The following is a 20,207-nucleotide window of genomic DNA, read 5'->3' as shown; positions in this document are numbered from 1 at the left end:
CGATCTGCTTGTGCCCCAACTTCTTCTTGGCAAGTGACCTGGTCGGCACTGCGTGGGCTGCCAACCAGACCCAGTCTCCCACTTGGATCACTTCGCCAACCCGCCTGTGCTTGTCAGCTTGCACCTTGTAGGCGTGCTTAGCTAGCTCCAGCTGCCGTCTGAGTTGATCGTGGACCGCCTGCAGCTCTGACGCGAACGCGTCCGCCGTCTGTGGTTCTCCTTCCCCCACTCTCTCCAGTCCCGGGAAGGTTCTGGGATTCCTCCCATTGTTGGCAAAGAACGGCGTCACTCCTGTGGACACGTGCTTCGTGTTGTTGTAAGCGAACTCGGCTAGCGGCAGGTAATCCACCCACGTCGCAGGCTGTTGATTGGCATAGCATCTCAGGTACTGCTGCATGATGGCATTGACCCTCTCTGCTTGCCCGTTGGTCTGCGGGTGTCTTGCTGATGCCAGATTGACCTTGACATTTAGAAAACCCATCAGCTTCTGCCAGAAAGACGAGATGAACTGGCGTCCGCGGTCGGACAGTATAGACCGTGGCAGGCCATGCACTTTGAACACGTGATCTATGAACAGTTTGGCGGTTTGTTCCGCCGTGGCCACCTTCGCACACGGAATGAAATGTGCCATCTTGGTGAACAAGTCCACCACCACTAGCACAGCTGTCTTGCCTCTCGAGCTGGGTAAATCCGTCACAAAGTCCAGGGCCACCCTCTCCCACGGTTCAAACGGTGTTTGCAGCGGTTCTAACAGTCCCGCCGGTGGTCTGTGTACCGGCTTGGCCCTCTGGCAGGTGTCGCACCTCGCGACGTAGTCCGCGACCTCCCCTCTCAGCCTGGGCCACCAGAAGTCTCTCGCGACTAATTCCATCGTTTTCTCTGTGCCAAAGTGACCGGCCGTGGGTGCGTCGTGCAACTGTTGCAGTACCTTGGCGCGAAGGTCGTCTCCTGGTACATAGACAGCCCCTTTGCGTAGGAGCAAGCCGTCCCGCACCTGGAACTCGTCCGTGGTAGCCGTGCCTCTGAGCAGTTCCGCCATCTTGTCTTGCGCGAATGAGTCGTCCCGCAATGCACGTCGCACCGCATCCAGGTCTACTGTAGCTGAGGCACACGCCCACGCCGTCGGTGCGAAGATGTGCATGGCCGCCGCTGGCGTCACCTCTTCTAGGTATTGCGGTTTTCGGGACAGTGCATCCGCCATGATGTTGGTGTCGCCGGGGACGTACTCTATTCGGAAATTGAAGTCAGCAAAGAACTCCGCCCAACGTATTTGCCTCTGGTTCAGGAACTGAGCCGTGCGCCAGTGCTCCAGATTCTTGTGGTCCGTGCAGACCTGCACCGTGTGCTTGGCGCCGATTAGGAAGTGCCTCCACGCCTTGAAAGCTGCATGAATGGCCAGCAACTCCCTGTCCCAGATGGTGTAGTTCTGCTCCGACTTGCTGAGCTTTCTGGAGTAGAACGCTCCCGGCCGCCACACCCCCTGCGGGTCTCGCTGCAGCAGGACAGCTCCCACGGCTCTGTCTGACGCGTCTGTCTCTACCCTCAACGGTTTACTGGGGTCGATATGCAGCAGTTGCTTCTCCGATGCGAAGAGATGCTTGAGCGCTTGAAAGGACTGTTCCGCCTGCTCCGTCCAGATGAATTTCTTTTTTTTGGAGCTGAGCGTGTCCGTAATTGCTGCCGTCTGCATCGCGAACCCCTTGATAAACTTGCGATAGAAGTTGGCGAAGCCGACAAACCGCTGGACCTCCTTCCGGTTGCGCGGGCTCTTCCAATCCAATACCGCACGAACCTTGGTGCTGTCCATGGCTATCCCCTTGTCCGACAACTTGTATCCCAGGAAATCCACCTCCGTCGTGTCGAACTGGCACTTCTCCAGCTTGGCGTACAGTCTATGTTGTTGCAACCTGCTGAGCACCTCCCTCACGTCTCGGTCGTGAGCTTGCTGCGAGTCAGAGAAAATCAGGATGTCATCCAGGAAGCAGACGCATGTCTTGTAGAGGAGTCCCTCCAACACGTGATGCATAAAAGCTTGAAAACAGTGAGAGCCATTTTGTAATCCAAAGGGCATAACTCTGTATTCGTAGGTGCCCAGCGGTGTGAACATGGCCGTCTTCCACTCATCGCCCTCCCGCATGCGGATGAGATTGTACGCCCCTCGCAGGTCCAACTTGGTGAACACGCGTCCCTTGCGCACCGTCGCGAGGAGGTCGTCAATCCTGGGCATGGGGTAATCAGACGGTTTGGTCATCTGGTTCAAAAGGCGGTAGTCTACAACGAGTCTTTTTTGGGGCGTGTCTTTCTTTTTCACGAAGAAAACGGGACTGCCCCCCACTGCCTTGGACTCTCTGATGAAGCCACGCTCCAGATTATGCTCGATGAACTGTTTGAGTTCCTGCATTTCATCTTCAGACATGGAGTATAGCCGCCCCTTCGGCAGCGTCGCCCCCGGTAGGAGGTCAATCTTGCAGTCATATGGCCGGTGAGGGGGTAGCTTGTCCGCCTCCTTCTCGCAGAAGACCTCCAAAAAGCTCGCGTATTTGTGGGGGACCGCTTGCAACGTTCCCAACTGCAGTTGTGATTCCTCCTCCTCTCCCTCCCGTCGGGGCAGGATGCAGTGTTCTGCGCAATAAGAGGAGCCGAAGATCAGTTGTCTCTGGTACCAAGCCAGTGTCGGACTGTGCCTGTCCAGCCAACTCATGCCCAACACAATGGGCGTGTCCGACAGTTGGGTGACATTAAAACTGATGACTTCCCTGTGGTTGCCAAGGCGCATCACCATCGGTGGCGTCTGCTTCACCACCTGCCCCCCTAGCAACTCTCTGCCATCCACTGTGACGACTTGCAGGGGCAGAGTGGCAGGCAATAGCTGTATAGCGTGCTGCTCCACAAAGCTCTGCGCTATAAAGTCTGCGTTGCTTCCAGAATCCACAGAAAGCGGCACTTCGATAGTGACGCCGTCGGGTAGCTGGAGAGATGCTGTGAGCTGCACTACTGGTTTGGGTGGGAGGGGATCCGTGGGTTGCAATATCGCTGGGGACTGCTTCACAGATGCGTCTGGCTGGGCCCCAGTGCCTCCGTCTCCAGCCAGACATCGTCGTTTCCCTGCTGTGGTTCTCCTTGCTGCGTTGCTGCAGTCACCATTGCTGAGGCTGCAGTGTGCTTGTGGAGCCTCCGGGGACACTCCTTCGCCAAATGGCCTGGATCCTCGCAGATGTAACACTTCCTGTTCCCTCTAGGAGGCTTCGCTTTCACTGCTGCCGGTGCTAGGGCTCTGGCTGCTGACTGAGCCCTTGCACCTCCAACCTCCATCGGTTCCCCTCCCCCTCCTGGCGGAGGTGTGGATTGCGCACGCGCTGCTTCCCTCGGAACGAAAGAGAAACTTCTCGCTGCTTCGCGCCCTCCACGTCCTTCATCTCTGCACCATGGACGTTCTTCCAGCCTCACCCCCACAGTCAGCGCCCTTTGGACCACCTCCTGCGTGCTTCGGGGCCTCTCCCCCCTTGCAATTTCATCCTTAACCGCAGAACTTAGACCCTCCCAGAAGAGGTCTCTGACAGGGGGCGAATCCCGATCCCATTCTAAAGCACTGACCAGCGCAAAAAATCGGGCGTGATACTGCCGGACGCTCGCCCTCCCTTGTTTTAGTCCATGAATCTCCCGTCTGGCAAGATCCACATCAATAGTAGACAAAAAACACGCATCCATCGCTTTGATAAAGGCATCTGCATTCTGAAGCGCCGGATCTTTATCCCTCCACAAATTGCGCAGCCAGGCTTTGGCATCCCCATGCAAATGGGACAATATGAACCCCACCTTCTCTTCCTCATCTCTAAAGTCTTTTGCCAGCAGTTGCAGTGCGCACATTACGTCTGCTCTAAAATTAGGGTACTGTTGCAAAGTCCCATCGAAGTGAGCCACAAGCCCTCCTGCTCTCCGTGCCAATCCCACGCCCTCCGGTCTGGGTCCCGGTTGCCCTTGCTTAACAAGCATTTCAAACCTGGCGTGTAGGTCTCTGTAGGCGGCTGTAGTCTCCTCCTCCCGTTTCTTGGAAGCCAATACCTCTGAGGACAACTGGGTCACTGCCTCTTGCAGCGCGGAGATCCTCTGTTCTTCCGTCATCTTGCTAACCTTTGTGAGCTTGCTTACAGACACCCCTCTTCCTCCCCTAGCGGCTTCTGCTCCCGCTGCGAGGTTTCAGGTTTCTGAAGCTTTGATGAGATGGGTCTTACTGTCAGAGCTGCTACCAGGTCCCAGCTCACATAGGACCACGCCACACAGCGTCCACTTTAAAAGAGTCTTTATTGAGTTACAGGTTTCATTTCCGAACTGCAGCGTGCAGCTCTACACCTTCTGCCCTAGGTCGGCGAATACCCATCTGAGTCCCCGCCTCTTGCACACCAGCTTAATACCCTAGCCTTGCTCCACCTCCTTCGCCTCTCCCTACGTCTCTGGGTCCTTCTGCCCCCCTGGGACTCCTCCCTTCTACTCTCCTCTGACGCTGACCCCCCTGATCCTTCCGCTTCCTTTCGGCGGGCTTTGGGACCTGGCTCACTCTCCGGGCTGCTTACTGCTCCAGCTTCCGCTGCATTTGAACTTGGCGCGCGCGCCCAACTCTCTACTTTCCTCTTGACCGTTGCCTCGCTCTCTGAGGAGGGCGTGACCACCCCTGACTCGTGCCCTCCCTCCTGCTGACGGCCTCCGGAACCCGATGCCTGGCTGCCTTCCTCCCTGCTGCTCTCAGTCTTGAGCGTGGGTCCCGACTTCCAGCTGCTGCTCTCTGAATCTCCTCTGTTCCCTTCCTCCTGGGGTGTCCCCCCGGATCCCCCCCTTGCTCTGCTCACTGGGGCTCCCTTTTGGGAGTCCTCTGACTCACTGCTTAGGCTTGGAGATCTCGGGTCGTCATCATCACTCATTCTCCCTTCGGCTTCCTCCCCCTCGCTCTCTGTTTCCACCCTTCTCTGCGTCTCTGCTTCTGAACCCCTGACACATATGAACCTAAAACTGAAGATTGCTTTCTAACTGTCCTGGTGTGATGGCCACAATGCCTTGCCATCCAGGAAAGTGGAACTCATAACTTTGCTTACTGATGGTTTGCTTACTCATGTTACTCAAACAACTGTACTTGCCCCTTTAGTGCTCTTTGGAATTGTCTTTGAGAATGCCTCTGACTGACCAATCTCTTACCTTTTTCATATTCCTCCTCAAAACCCACTTCTGTGAAGAATTTGGTATTTACCTGCTAGTTCTCATACTATGCCTTATGCCTGCTAAACCTAAGTGCATGTAACTTCAATATTTGCTTATTCTTCCCTTGTATTGTATACATGCAACTGGAATAATTGCCTATTCTTTCCTGGTTCAACGCTGCTTCCATTTCCCCCTCCCCCCTGCCTCTGTTGTCTCCTTTGTGTGACTTTACAGATTTGTAAGCCCTTTAATTTAATAAAGTGCCATGCAGAGAGGTGATATTGTATGATAATAAAACATACAAATGGTGTGAGTGTGTTTTCTGAGTGTCATCTTTTAGATCCAACTTACTGCTTGAGGAATATTTGATTTCTAAATAAACATCCTGATAAAATATTGAGGCTTTTCTCCCTCCCCCAACTACTTGCTGTTTGCCATCTTTTAGATGAACTTGAAGCTGTTCACTCTGTTCACTCTATACACATTGAGGGTTAGTGTGTGTATTGATCATGCTAATTTGTACCAAGTCTTTGGGTGGTTCTAAAATAGCTATTTAGATCTTGTCCCAGGTCTCCATGCTGGAAGGGAAGGAGAGAACATCTGAAACTCGCCAACCTCCTTGTTCCAGAATCCAATCACTTCCTCATTTTTGATGAGGCATCCTTGGTATAGAGCATAGCATAATAATAATACCACAGTGACTGTTCTAAACTCCAAGCCAGCTGAGTACCAGCCATCATTATTTTTTTTCATCCTGGCTCCAGCATGAGAGGGGGACAACATCATTTAAGGCAGATGATTCCCTTCTCTCCCTCCCTAACACAACATTAAGGCAACTATGAAAGTATTAGCACAGGGTCTGATTTTCCAACTACAGTCACACCTCATGTTACGTCTGTTTCATGTTACGTTCTTTCAGGATACGTCCTGCGGCGACCTGGAAGTACCGGAAAGGGTTACGTCCGGGTTTCGCCGCTCGTGCATGTGCAGACGCGCAAAATGATGTCACGCGCATGCGCAGAAGTGGCGAATTACAGCCCTCATGTGCACAGACACACCGCTGTGGGTTGCGCTCTTTTCATGTTGCGAACGGGCCTCCAGAACGGATCCCGTTCGCTACCAGAGGTACCACTGTACTTGGATTCTTTTACTCTCAGGGAATGGTTCTAGTTCTCTTTAACTAGAGAGCTCAGCCAACATGTGCTTTGTAAACTCTCATTTAGACACATCTCTGGGGGATGGGGAGCTGTTGCCTTCAATCTGTGTTATACCCTTGGTGTTCTTGTCCTTTAGGTCAACTCCTCAAGTTCAGACCTAAGAACACAAGTTCTTCAGTTCGTACAAGATCAAATGCAGACTACTATGGTAATGTTTAAGCCTGTGTGTTTGTTTAATTTGGATTGAAGGAATGGGTTTCTGTTCGGTCAGTTTGAAACTGACCCAAAATCCCCATTTTTCCTTCTCCAAGGGAGCATTTCTAAAATGCATTAACTTGAGCTCTTGAGTCAATGCATAAACAGAAAGCCAGCTGTATAAACAAGTCCTCAAAGCCCTCTCCCTTATCAGTCCGTGACGGCAATGAGTGGCCATGCCAGTTCCAGTAGAGCAGGGATGGCGCGTCTGAGTCTTATCTTACATCCTGACCACAAAAGACACACAGACCTTGTCAAGTCTGACAAGAGACCCGGGAACGGTGCCACGAGCGTTCTTAGAGTTAGTGACCTCCTGCCCCAAGATAAGAGTATAGGAAGAGGAACAACCTTTTATGGTCAAGAGTGCCGGAACAGGAATAACTGTTTATGGTCATGGATGTCAACTTACGTGTATAAGCTGACGTGCTTGAATTCCTGGGGTGTCATTTGACCTCGGTGTCATTTGACTTCCTTCCTCCCTCCTGGGAGCAACGCAAACCCCAGCAGTTGGTAAAGTCTAATAAGGCTACAGGATGCTTCTGAAAGGCACCAAAGAGCTTAACTGGGTCTTGATCTGGCTTCAGGTTTCTTTTATGCAGTGTCTTGTACTCCCCATTTTTTGTGCCATCTTACGTATTAAGGTAGCTATGTTGCTTTTGTGTCTCCTCAGTGGTGTAGTGGTGGCTGGTGCCCATTGGTACTGGTAGAGCAGAAGGCAAGGAGCCCAATAGTAGGTGGAGCCAGAGCCAATGAGACACAGAGCCAACCAATTCTAGTTTTGTCCTCCTCCTCCTGAATCGGTTCTAAAAGGGCAACACTGAGACTTAGGAGGATGGGATAGCTGACAGGCAGTGCCATCCCCTGGACTGGTTGTAAGTAAGAAGGCAGGGCACGTGAGGGCTGTCTGGGCAGACTGAGGTTCATGAGGCTGTGCCTCATTTGTGTCGGGACCTGCGTTCAACCGAGCTCCTCCGGAATCGCCCTCCGACCTGATTAACGACCTGAGCCTCTGATAAGGCTCCAAGCACGTTCCCATTCAGCAGAGTTTCAAAGCAGCAGAAGTGATGAGAATTATGTGCTACATCGCAAGGTTTTATTTGTTGGGAAACTGCCAGGGAGATAACGTCCATCATGGCCCCCAAGCCGGAGTTCGGAGGTTCCATCTGCCTCCCGTAGTCACGCAGATCAAACAGTTAGGGGCACAAAGCCTTAGAAATTCCTAGCCACATTCCTAGGCTGGTGCACCCTCTTTCAGCAGAAAGCACAGTCAAAAGCTTGCACCGCAGAAGAGCAGAAGAGCATATTTACAGACTTTATTTAGAACATGAACAGAACAAAAGAAAACACGTCCATTCTCAGTCAGCGTCTCTGGCCAACTGAAATCGAAAGGAATATCAGAACATAAACATCCTGTCAACAGGACATGCGCAGACTCTGTGACTCCCCAAAGCCTGCTCCCTTTTAAGGTGGAACGGAAATATCCTAACATCCTCCCCCTTTCCGTGTAACCTGTTGTACCTGTGGTTCACCCAATTGCAACCTTTGTACATAAACCTTAAGTTGTTCTTTGTTAACAACCTTAGACAACAGATCAGCAGGAATTTCATTTCCTGGCATGTAGGACACCTGAATCAGTCCTTTCTGAATACACTCTCTTGCACGATGTAGCTTAATCTGCAAGTACTTGGTTCTCTGCTTGCAACTCTCGGAGTTCAGCAAAGCCAAACACGATCTATTGGCTTGATACACTTGTATAGGACATTTCACAGACACTCTGATGTCCTTAAACAGTTGCATCAACCATTCACAATATATGAGTGAAAATGACAGAGCATTGAGTTCTGCTTCACAGGAACTTAGGCTCACTGTTGTCTGCTTCTTGCACAACCAGTCAAACAGGCAGTGGTTGTACATGTAGCATACTCCAGAAGTGCTTGTACCATCCGTGGTGTCACTTCCAAAACTAGCATCTGCAAAGATTTCAAGACCTCCAGTCTTCTGACTGGTGAACCTCAGCCTGTAGTGCATAGTCCCTTTCAAATAGCGGGCTATGCGCTTCAGAGCTTTCCAATCCTGAACCGTAGGATTGTTGGCATGTCTGCTAAGCAGATTACAGCTTACAGCTATGTCAGGTCTTGAACATCTGGCAATGAAATTCAGCTTGCCTAGAATGCATCTGTATAGCGTTGTGTCAGAAAACGCTTCAGCAGTACTGTCTACCTGGTAACCTGTCACCATCGGTATGTCTGCTGGGTTTGCATCAACCAAATTCAACCTGGTTAACACATCAGCAATTTTCTGTGTTTGATGTACCAGAAAATTACCTGCTTGGTCCCTCTCCACCTGCAGAGAAAGATAGTTGGACACCTCACCAAGATCCTTCATGTCAAAGTGCTCCTTTAGCTGAGCTAGGGTGCTTTGGTAGAAAGCCTGATTGTTCCAAAACATCAGAAGATCATCAACAAAACATAAACAATACAGTTTGTTTTGTCCCTCCTCCTTGACAAACACACATGGATCAGCTTTGCCCTGGTGAAAACCTAGAGAAAGCAATGTCTCAGTGAGTTTTGTGTTCCAACACCTGGCACTCTGCTTGAGACCATATAAGGATTTCCGCAGTTTACAGACCATTCCCTTCTGTATCTGCATCCCATCAGGTGGAAGCATGAACAGCTCCTCCCCCAAAATCCCGTACAAAAAAGCTGTATTAATGTCATGATGGGTAACATGCAGTTTCTCCTCCGCAGCGACCTTGAGCATCAGCCGAATGCTCTCATATTTGACTGTGGGAGAGTAGGTCTCGTGGTAATCCTGTCCTGGTACCTGTGAAAAACCTCTGGCAACCAATCTGGCTTTGTGTCTGACTACCTTGCCATTCTGGTCTGCCTTGGCCTTGAAGACTCATTTGCTGCCAACCATTCTCATTCCTGGGACTACCGGTACCAATTCCCAAGTTTGGTTCCTGTTCAAGGAATCAACTTCAGCCTTCATGGCATTAAGCCAAGGCTCAGCATCTTTAGAGGTCAACTCCTGAACCTCTTTGAAGCTTGAAGGTTCCCATACCTTCTCTGAGCTACTAAGAACAGCAGTTGCTGTCTTAGCAAACTCATCAGCATACCTCTTTGGAGGTCTGCCCTTGGTCGCCCTTTCAGATCTGCGTACTAGACGCAAGTCTTCTGGACTCATCTCCTCTTTCTTAGGAGAAAAATGACCAATGGTGAACAGTGGTTCTTCCAGTTCATTGTCAGACGCATCAGATGGTCTGACTGAGGCCTGTGCGCTCTTGTAGTCTGCTGTGTCATCACTGTCACTGACACCGGCAGCAGCGCCGCCCACTGAACTGGAATCCGAACTCTGATCATCATCCTCATCATCATCCTCATCATCATCCTCATCATCAGCAGCTTTCTCATCTTTAGCTGCTTGCTTGACATCACCTTCGTCCTCCTCTGGGTAACTCTGGAAAATTCCCACATTTTCCCCCCACTTAGGATTGTACTCAACACTCCTTGTGAACTTAATGGACTTAGAGTCAGTCATCCATACCCTGTATGCACCTTTTTCGTACCCCATGAACAAACCATGTGCCCCACGCTTCCCAAGCTTGTTGGTTTGTTGTGTGCGTATCCACATGTCAGAACCAAAGATCTTCAGGTGTTTGGTGTTGGGTTTCTTGCCAAACATCTTCTCATAGGGGGTACAACCAATGGGGGGGTGACAATCTGCGATTATAGGAGTAAACCAAATTCCCCAGAGCCTCCCCCCAAAACTTATCAGGGAGATTGGCATCATGCAACAAGGTTTTTATTCCTTGCAGCAATGTTTGATTTGCTCTCTCCGCAAGACCATTCATCCATGGCGATCTGGGCGTTGACATGTCATGCTGGATTCCCTTCTCAGTCAGGAAAGCTTCAAACTGCTGAGAAGTAAACTCCCCGCCCCGATCAGTAAACAAGCAAGAAATACGTTTACCGTGCACATTTTCCAACCAAGCACAGAATTCCCTAAACTTCGGAAACGCTTGCGATTTCTGTTCGAGCAAATACACATGAATGTACCTGGAAAAAGAATCAATCAGAATCATGAAGTACCTTGCTCCTCCTAAAGAGGGCGCTAGTGGTCCAACCAGGTCTGCATGCACTAGCTGGTAGGGTTTGGAAGCCTGCCTGCTAGACTCCTTGCCTTTTGGAGCAACCTTCACCTTGTTCTCTGCACAGGATACACACTTCATGTGAAATTTACAGGGTTTGATGTTCAAACCCTCAACCACCTCTGGCATCTTGGCCAGTGCCTTCCAAGAGAGGTGACAAAACCTTCGATGCGCATCATGAATGCAACCTGCATGAAGAACTTTGTTAGTTTGTGCAACACAACAAGAATCAGCATTTGACACAACAGCAGTGTCTTCATAAGTTATATGGAACAAACCATCCATAAACTTTGCATGCAAATAGTCCTCTTTGCCTTTACTGATGACACAGACGCTCCTCTTGAAGGAAATCTGAAAACCACGCCCAGTAAGCTGTGGGACGCTCAACAAGTTGCTCGCAGCTCCTGGAACATAAAGTACATTACTGATGGTAGTGTGCAGACTTGCAAGTTTCACAGTCCCTTCTCCAGCAATTTGCAACGTCCTTCCATCAGCCAGGTGGATCTCACCTTCCTGAGGCTTGAAGGAGATAAAGAGATGGCGATCCTTCGAAATGTGGCGCGTACAGCCTGAATCAACAACAAAGCTGCCTTTGGCTGTTGGAGCAGTCCTTACAGCAAGCAAACCCTTGTTTTGCAGCTTGCCCCCCTGCTCCTGGCCAGCAGACTTGCCTTTAGCCTTTGGTGAAGCTGTGCCAGCAAACAATGCTTTGTTTTTCCCTTGCGCGGGCTCTTCACCCTCCCTCTGCTCCTGGCCATCTGCAGGTGTCTGCCTGTGGCTCTGTTTACCTTTGCCTTTCCGGCCTCTGCAAAGGCGATGGCCTTGGTTCCCATGAGAAACAGAGCTCTCAGCTGCCGACTCCTTGGCTCCCCCTGGAGGCTGGAATGCTGCCTGGGATGACGTGATGGTCAGCTCCCCCTGCAGCTTGCAACCGGTGCCCTCAGCATCCCTGCATTCACTCGCATTCTGGGAAACAGCCAGGACCTCCGATGCAGTCAAACTCTGGGCTGGGATTATTGGCTTGTGAGCTTTCATCAAAGCAGTCCACATTCCACGTGCAGTGGTGTTGCCAGCAAGCGTCTTAATTTCCTCAAGAGATACGGATAGGACTATTACGTCTATCGCTTTCGAATGAGCGGCTTTCCATCTCTCTGTCAGAGGAACTGGGGGGGCTTCAAATACAGTATGCCAGACCCCAAACTGACGCAGCAAACTCTCACACCATTTTGCCCAGGTTTCATAATTCTGCCCATCCAACTTAGGGCATTCAGCATTTGCCTTTGGGCACCGAGTGGCCTCTGAAGCTTCAAAAGCGTGGAAATACCCCATTCCAACTTTTATCTTGAGCCGTGAGCCTTATGCCTTCAAAGACACCTTATCTTGGCAGCTATTAATCACGAAGCCTTTTTGGCGCAGCTCCCAGGCCAATTAAGCCTTGCCGGAGATCAAAAGCTCCTTGCCGAGGTAAAACAGAAAAGCGTCCCTTTCTTTCGCTTTTCCCCCCTTCATACCTCTCAAACGCAGTCTGTTGCAGCTTTACTCTCCTGTAGGTGCCGTGAATCTGGGCCCGAAACCTTGTTGTTGGGAAACTGCCAGGGAGATAACGTCCATCATGGCCCCCAAGCCGGAGTTCGGAGGTTCCATCTGCCTCCCGTAGTCACGCAGATCCAACAGTTAGGGGCACAAAGCCTTAGAAATTCCTAGCCACATTCCTAGGCTGGTGCACCCTCTTTCAGCAGAAAGCACAGTCAAAAGCTTGCACCGCAGAAGAGCAGAAGAGCATATTTACAGACTTTATTTAGAATATGAACAGAACAAAAGAAAACACGTCCATTCTCAGTCAGCGTCTCTGGCCAACTGAAATCGAAAGGAATATCAGAACATAAACATCCTGTCAACAGGACATGCGCAGACTCTGTGACTCCCCAAAGCCTGCTCCCTTTTAAGGTGGAACGGAAATATCCTAACATTATTTTCTAGCGACGCAGACAGAAAAGAAACACATCCCCTCTCTGTGAAAGCAGAGAGCAACTGAACAACAAAGGAACAGGAAACCAGTAACATCACATCTGTCTCCCGTGAGACTTCCAACAGTATGGAATCTCTGGAATGTAAACAGAGTCTTGTGACTCCAAGCACTGCACAGTGGCAACACACAGAAACCAACAATTTGCTCTAATGGACCAGCCTTTACTATGGTGTATCCTATACAGGTGTATCAAGACAACAGGTCCTGTTTGGCTTTTCTAGCCTCAGAGAGTTGCAAGCAAAGGACCAAGTACTTGCAGATTAAGTTACATCGTGCAAGGGAGTCCAGAAAGGACTCATTCAGGTGTCCTACATGCCAGGAAACAAAATTCCTGCAGATCTGTTGTCTAAGGTTGTTAACAGAGAACAACTTAAGGTTTATGTACAGCGGTTGCAGTTGGGTTGAAATACTGCGACACAGGTGACACAGGTTACACGGAAAGGGGGAGGATGTTAGAATATTCCGTTCTACCTTTAGGAGCAGGCATGACTGTTGTGCATCACATGCCTATTTACACTCCAGCACAGCTTGCTGGGAACTTCCATTTGTGTATAGCTATGGCTTTTAGCTGTTCTTGCTTTGGAAGTGAAGGAGAGAAGATATGTTTCCTTTGTCCTAACATATTCTGAATAAACTGCTTGTAAATATGCTCACACAGCCTCTCCCTGCCCTTCTGTTGCAAAGCGTTTTACTCTGCTGGCTTGCGTGCTCAGATTCTGAAGGCATCTGAAGCTCGGGTCGCAGTTTCATGCTGATCCAAGGACTGGAGATCGCCTGGCACACCGGCCAGTGGGCTGGGGCCAGCTGGGGGCCTGCCAATTGCCCCTGGTTCCTTGGCTGCATCCCAACAGTGCCATCCCCTGGACTTGTTGTAAGAAGGCAGGACACGTGAGGGCTGTCTGGGCAGACTGAGGTTCATGAGGCTGTGCCTCATTTGCTTTAATGGACCAGCCTTTACTATGGTAACCTAATCAGAAGTTCTTTTGTGGGAAAACTGAGGAGTGTTATAACTTACTCTTTTTTTTTGTGGCCCACATTGTAACTGGGCTTGGTGGCCAACTCAAAATGTTTAAGTCATGACATTCTACCAAGAGGAGGCTTATGTGTGGCCTTCAAGCTGGGGCTTTCAAAATGTAGCACAGGGTCAGGGACAGTCCCCTGAATCACATTCAGAACTAACCTAAGAAAATTGCTGGATCACACCAAAGGCCCATCTAGGTCAGGATTCTATTCTCATTATGTTCAGAGGCCTGTGGGAAGCCCGCAAGCAGCTTATGGGTAGCAGTGCCCTCCTGCTGCAGTGTACCCCAATCATAAATATTTAGAGGCATGCTGCTTCTGATCATGGTGGTGACACACAACCATCATGGCTAGTAGCCATTTCTAGCCTTATTCTTCATAAATTTGTCTAATCATAAGAACATTACATGAATCTGCAGCCGGAATAGGCCATTGGTCTGTCTAGTCCAACATCCTGTTCTTCCAGTGGCCAGCCAGATGCCTGTGGGGAATCCCACGAGCAGGACCTGAGGAAAAGAGCAATCTCCCCTTCTGCAGTTTCTAGCGAGTAGTGTGCAGAAGCATACTGCCTCTTACTGTGGAGGCAAAACATACCGATCATGGCTAGTAGCCATTGATAGAATTATCCTCCATGAATTTGTCCAATCCTCTTTTAAAGCCATCCAGGTTTGTGGCCTTTGCCACCTCCAGCAGGAGCACATTTCATAGTTTAATTATACATTGCACGAAGAAGTACTTTCTTGTATCTGCCCTGAATGTCCTAACATTCATCTTTATTGAATATCCACGAGTTATAGTGTTATGAGAGGAGAAAAAAATTCTCTGTCCCCTCTTAAAGCTATCTCAAATTGGCATCTTGTGGTTATGAAGGCCATAATTTCACACTGTGTGAAGAAGTGCTTCTTATTTTCTGTCCTGAGTAAACCAACATCCCTGCCCTGCCCTCCAGTTCCAAAGCTGAGGAGGATGGCTGAAACTTGTCACACTCACCAAAGCACAACAGCACAGTCAAATCTGACAGTCAGTTATGATATGGTATTTAGAGGGGAACCACAAAACTCAAGATGACAATACAATAAATATATGGTTGTATCCAATAATGGTCTAAGTGTAGCATGTCACTGGCATTTGACCCCCAGAAGGTTGCCCAAAAGGGAATGCAGCCCTCTGGGTGAAAAATGTTATCCACCATGTTTCAGAAAGACAGATGTGTAAATGACCCTGGCATCTCTCTTGATGAAGGATGGTTTGGAAATCACACTTTAAATAAATGGAACAAATAATAATTAGTTGTTTGGTTGACTTTGCCAGCTGCAACAGATGTTTTCCTCCCCAGAAATGTGTCCCTAGTACGGCTTGAGGAAAGGGTTAGGTGGAGAAGAATGTCAATGCCTAAGACTCCTCTTGTCTCTTCTTCCCACAGTTAACTGGAATAATCATTGGTGCAACAGTTGCCCTGCTGCTCATTGGGATCGTTGTGTATTTTGTTTACAGGAAGGTGAAGCAATCAAGTAAGTCTGATCACTTTGGTTGAGAGCTGACGTGCTGTCATAGAATTTGGAGGGTTCCTTTGCAGTGTGATCCCATATTAATGCTCAAAAGAGCATGTAAATAAAGCACGGAGCTCCACCATCCACTTGTTGAGTTAGTGTGGGATTGAGCCCAGCTTCTCTTCAGGCCAGAGGAGATTTCAGTACTCCCCTCCAGTGCTTTTTATCTATTCAACTTGTGCAGCTAACAAAAACATGCTGTGAAATCTTACTATAGCGGTAACATAAAAAAGCAAACAGCATACTACTTCTTACTTTCTTGTTTTCTTATCTACTCTCCCTTTAAGATTAAAAATAGAGGTGGGGAACTTGTAGCCCTCCAGATGTTGTTGAACTACATCTCCCATCATCCCTGACCATTAGCCATTCTGGCTGGGGCTGCTGGGATTTGGAGTTCATACCTCTGGAGGTAGCATTAAAAACCATCCTATTAGGAGCATGCCCTGGAAATGTGCTTTCATCATAAACTCTGGAAACATGGTAGTAGGGTCTTGCCTCATTGGGCACCTGGAGCTTGGGTCATGACTCCTCCATGCTGGTCCTCCTTTACCTTGCTGATGGCACCTGTTCACCCGCCCTTCTCTGAGCATGTAGGTGGTGACAAGAGCGAGGAAACAGCACCCTCCATTTGCCTTGGTCTCTCCATCTGGGCAGTTTTATGAATTGGGTCCAGAGGAAACAAGCAAGCAAATGTATGGTAATGACAGTGGTGAGGAGGATGTCTACTGAGGGCATCTTGTCAGAAGCCCCACCACCACCACCCAAATGTTGGAGCCTACAAACATCTCAAAACATAAATGGGCCTCCCAACATTCTGCCCCAGGGGGAGAGGTTAGAGTGTATTGGCCTGATATTTCTCTCCATCCAGGGCAGTGGCTTAGCTGTACAGGGGTAAGTGGGCAAGCTGCGCTTGTGTGTTTTAGGCTCTCACTCTTCACAAAGGAGCTACAGGATGATGAGCCTTCTCTCTTTCAGAGCAACCTCAGCCACATGTGCCTCAGTACATGTTTTGCAAGAGAGACAAAGTCATGTTCTACAACCGCAAGATCACGCACAAGGTAAGGTTGCTGGTGACCAGCTGGAGGCTAGCAGCAAGCTCAGACTGATGGCACTCTTGTCTTGACATGGGCTGGCCTTGGCTGGGTTAATCATGCATGTTTCTGTCCCTGCCCCATATCTCTTCTAGATGTAAAAAAATGTTGAAAGATTGGCTTTGTGTCTGTGTGCTGTTGTCATGGTACTGCCAGAGAATGCATGGGAGGAGTAGGAACAGGCAGAGGGAGGTGAGCAGGAAGTGGAGATTGAGGAAAGAGGGGAAAGCCAGGAGGCGGAAAGGCTCTCAGATGTTGAACCAGAGCCTCAACACCGCACAGGAAGTTCTGGCAGAGATAGTGAGACAATGCCTATTCCGTCTGCCAGGGAAAGGAGGGAGTTAAAGAGGAGGGGGGAGAGGCATCACATGAAACTTCCCCGCCTTTTCTGTTGGAGGAGAAGCCGGTGTAGGCCACTCCCAGAATCTGAACCGGAGGATTCAGATGCATGATTGTAATGTGCTGTCTGTACATATGTAAAATAAAGACTGTATATATATCTCTGAGTGAGCAGAGGTACTTATTGCAAAGAGCATTCACAAGGCATCACAGCATTCTGGGAGTCTCCATTCTCTTCGCAAAGGCAGAGGGCAGCTGAGCCATGAAAGACCCATCAAAAGCCAAAAAAGGAACGTCCGAACAGCTGAAGGGAGCAGCTGGGGGAGCCGGAGGAGGGTTATTGATGGAGATGGTCTGGCAGCAGAACCTCTTGTTGCAGGCGCAAGACAAAGAACTTGCAGGCAAGCTGGAGACACAGCTTGCACTATTGGAAGCAGAGAGAGCGAACAATGCTATCAGGACTATCCCCTTGCACCTCAGTAAATTTGATGGTAACAGCCAGCGATACTCTAGCTTCAGAACTGAGATGATATATGTGCTGGAACTGAGAAGGAAAGACTTTAGATCGGATGAGGAGAAAGTTGCCTTTATAACCACTCATTTAGAAGGAAATGCTAAAGAGTGGGTGGTTCCTTTGATGGCTGGAAATCATGCAGCGCTAAGGAATGTGAAGGAGTTCACAGATATGATGGACACTGTGTTTCTAAGTGCCTTACATACTAAGGTTACTGTGGGTCCGGTATGTTTCCACAGGAACAGAATTCCCAGACTTGCAGCAGAGCAGCACAGCGAGTGCTTTTTATGTGAGTGAGCTTGCAGAAGAGAGAGTCCACACGCTGTTGTTCCTCTAACTTACAGCTTTATTTACATCAGAACAATAAAATAACAAACAGACCATCGGAGACGGCAGGCATGGTGTCTCTCCGTCTCTCTCGGCAGAAAAATGAAAGTAACTCACAAAGAACTCAGCTTTCCTGGATGTAGAGAAAAGCTCCTCCCCAGATGCAGGACACACACAGAGCTGTTAACCCTGTAAGCTCCAAACATCACACCCCCTCTTGTCCTGCACTGGGGGCGTGTAAGTGTGACCACTTACCCCAAACACAGACCTTCACAGAACTCCCCATGATGCTGGAAGGTCAGCGGTTTCGTGAACCCATCTGCCAGGTTCTTCAAACTGGGACAGTACTTCAGTTGCACCAATCCCAACTGAACACTCTGAAACACATTTTGGAAATGGATGTCTAGGTGTTTGGTTCTGGCCTTAAACTGCCCAGACTCTGCCAACTTCAGACAGGGTTGATTGTCCTCCCAAACCGTGACGGGCAAGCAACACTCTCCGTAGATCTCTTGAACCAAGCATACATAGAACTCCAATTCCCTACAAATCTCAGACAGTGCACTGAACTCAGCCTCAGTAGAGGAGAGCGCTATGAGACTTTGCTTTCGGGACTTCCACCCAACCAAAGAGTCCCCGAGCTTCTCCACCATACCAGATACAGACTTCCTGTCCTCCAGGTTCGCCCAATCGCTGTCTGCCCAGCACGTCAATTTGACGTCACCTTTGGCTGACAGCTTGAGACAGAAGTCTTTGGTATCTTGCAGGTAACGCAGTACCCGCTTGATACCATTCCAGGCCTGTACACTTGGGTTTGTAGCTTCCCGGCTGAGCAGATTGGTAGCAAAAGCTATCTCAGGTCTGCTCCACTGGGACAGATACAACAGACTACCCAGAGCTGACTGAAAGAGCTCAGTATTTTCGAACACAGCGCGTTCTACTTGCTGACTGTCTTTCATGTAGCTTGTCTCCATGGGTGTCCTGACCTCTGCACATTCAGACATTCTGAACTTCTCAAGCAACTGCTCAGTCTTGCCTTTCTGACTGAGCAAGAAACTGTTGGGAAACTGCCAGGGAGATATAGTCCATCATGGCCCCAAGCCGGCTGCCGGACGTCCATCGATCTCCCGTAGACAGGCAGATCCAGCAGTTAGAGACACGAAGCCTCAGAGATAGATAGGCTGCATTCCGGGGCTCGTGCACACTGTTTATCAGCAGAAAACACAGCCAGAAAGCTTGCACCGCAGAAGAGCATAATTTACAAACTTTATTTAGCGTTGAACAGAACAAAGGAAAACATGACCGTTCTGAGTCAGCGTCTCTGACCGACTGAGAAATCGAAAGGAACAGCAGAACATAAACATCCTGTGAACAGGACATGCGCAGACTCTGTGACTCACAAAGCCTGCTCCCTTTTAAGGTGGAACGGAAATATCCCAACATCCTCCCCCTTTCCGTGTAACCTGTAGTACCTGTGGTTCAACCCAATTGCAACCTTTGTACATAAACCTTAAGTTGTTCTCTGTTAACAACCTTAGACAACAGATCAGCAGGAATTTCATTTCCTGGCATGTAGGACACCTGAATGAGTCCTTTCTGAATACACTCTCTTGCATGATGTAGCTTAATCTGCAAGTACTTGGTTCTTTGCTTGCAACTCTCGGAGTTCAGCAAAGCCAAACACGATCTATTGTCTTGATACACTTGTACAGGACATTTCACAGACACTCTGATGTCCTTAAACAGTTGCATCAACCATTCACAATCCATGAGTGAAAATGACAGAGCATTGAGTTCTGCTTCACAGGAACTTAGGCTCACTGTTGTTTGCTTCTTGCACAACCAGTCAAACAGGCAGTGGTTGTACATGTAGCATACTCCAGAAGTGCTTGTACCATCCGTGGTGTCACTTCCAAAACTTGCATCTGCAAAAATTTCAAGACCTCCAGTCTTTTGACTGGTGAACCTCAGCCTGTAGTGCATAGTCAATCAATCAATCAATTTCTTTATTCGACCGATAGTCAGAATTAAAACATTACACAATAATTATAAACTATAACATCATAGGAGATACATAAGTAAGGTAGGGCCACAGAACTAGACCTCTCACAGATAACCCACATCAAAGCATTCAGTTATACGTTTCCGACACTTGAGTGCCAGGAAAAGAAATTTAGCCACTGACAAGGTTGTTTTCCCAGAAGACTTATTTAGCAGATATGCTGTCTGCTTTCCTCTTTGTCGGGAACTGAGCTGGGGTAAGTATGGAGTTATAAGATACTGTCTTAAATCGTTGTAGAAGGGACAGCTCAATAAAATGTGCTCTGTGGATTCTACCTCACCCAATGCACAGTGGCATAATCTCTGGTCATATGGAACTCCTCCATATCTTCCCTTCAGGACCGCCGAGTCAAGAACATTCAGTCTAGCCGCAGTAAATAGTCTGCGGTATTCCACGTAGTGGATATCCGCCAGGTAGCGAGCTGGAGCAGCCCGATACAACTGCTCCCCCAGAAACAACCCAGGTTTCACACGGGCTATGTCCTCCTGTCTGGCAATATCCCTTAATCTTTGCGCGATCACCGCCT

The 20,207-nt window shown here is 49.1% G+C and overlaps 1 protein-coding gene across 1 annotated transcript in view; it reads left to right on the top strand.

Moving 5' to 3' along the window:
• Positions 1-20,207, top strand: part of LOC309523279 (patatin-like phospholipase domain-containing protein 7) — a gene marked incomplete at its 3' end in the record, with an annotated part of 71,359 nt that overhangs the window by 8,894 nt on the left and 42,258 nt on the right. The window contains exons 2-4 of the mRNA XM_082207064.1: positions 6,484-6,555; positions 15,225-15,312; positions 16,327-16,409. Coding sequence (XP_082063190.1) covers positions 6,484-6,555; positions 15,225-15,312; positions 16,327-16,409 — 243 coding nt within the window. The remainder of the gene's footprint in view (positions 1-6,483; positions 6,556-15,224; positions 15,313-16,326; positions 16,410-20,207) is intronic.

Source organism: Podarcis vaucheri (genome assembly GCF_965113315.1).
Source record: "Podarcis vaucheri genome assembly, chromosome: W".
Lineage (NCBI taxonomy): Eukaryota > Metazoa > Chordata > Lepidosauria > Squamata > Lacertidae > Podarcis > Podarcis vaucheri.
The sequence above is the reverse complement of the archived record's forward strand: the minus strand, read 5'-3'. Positions and strand labels throughout refer to the sequence as shown.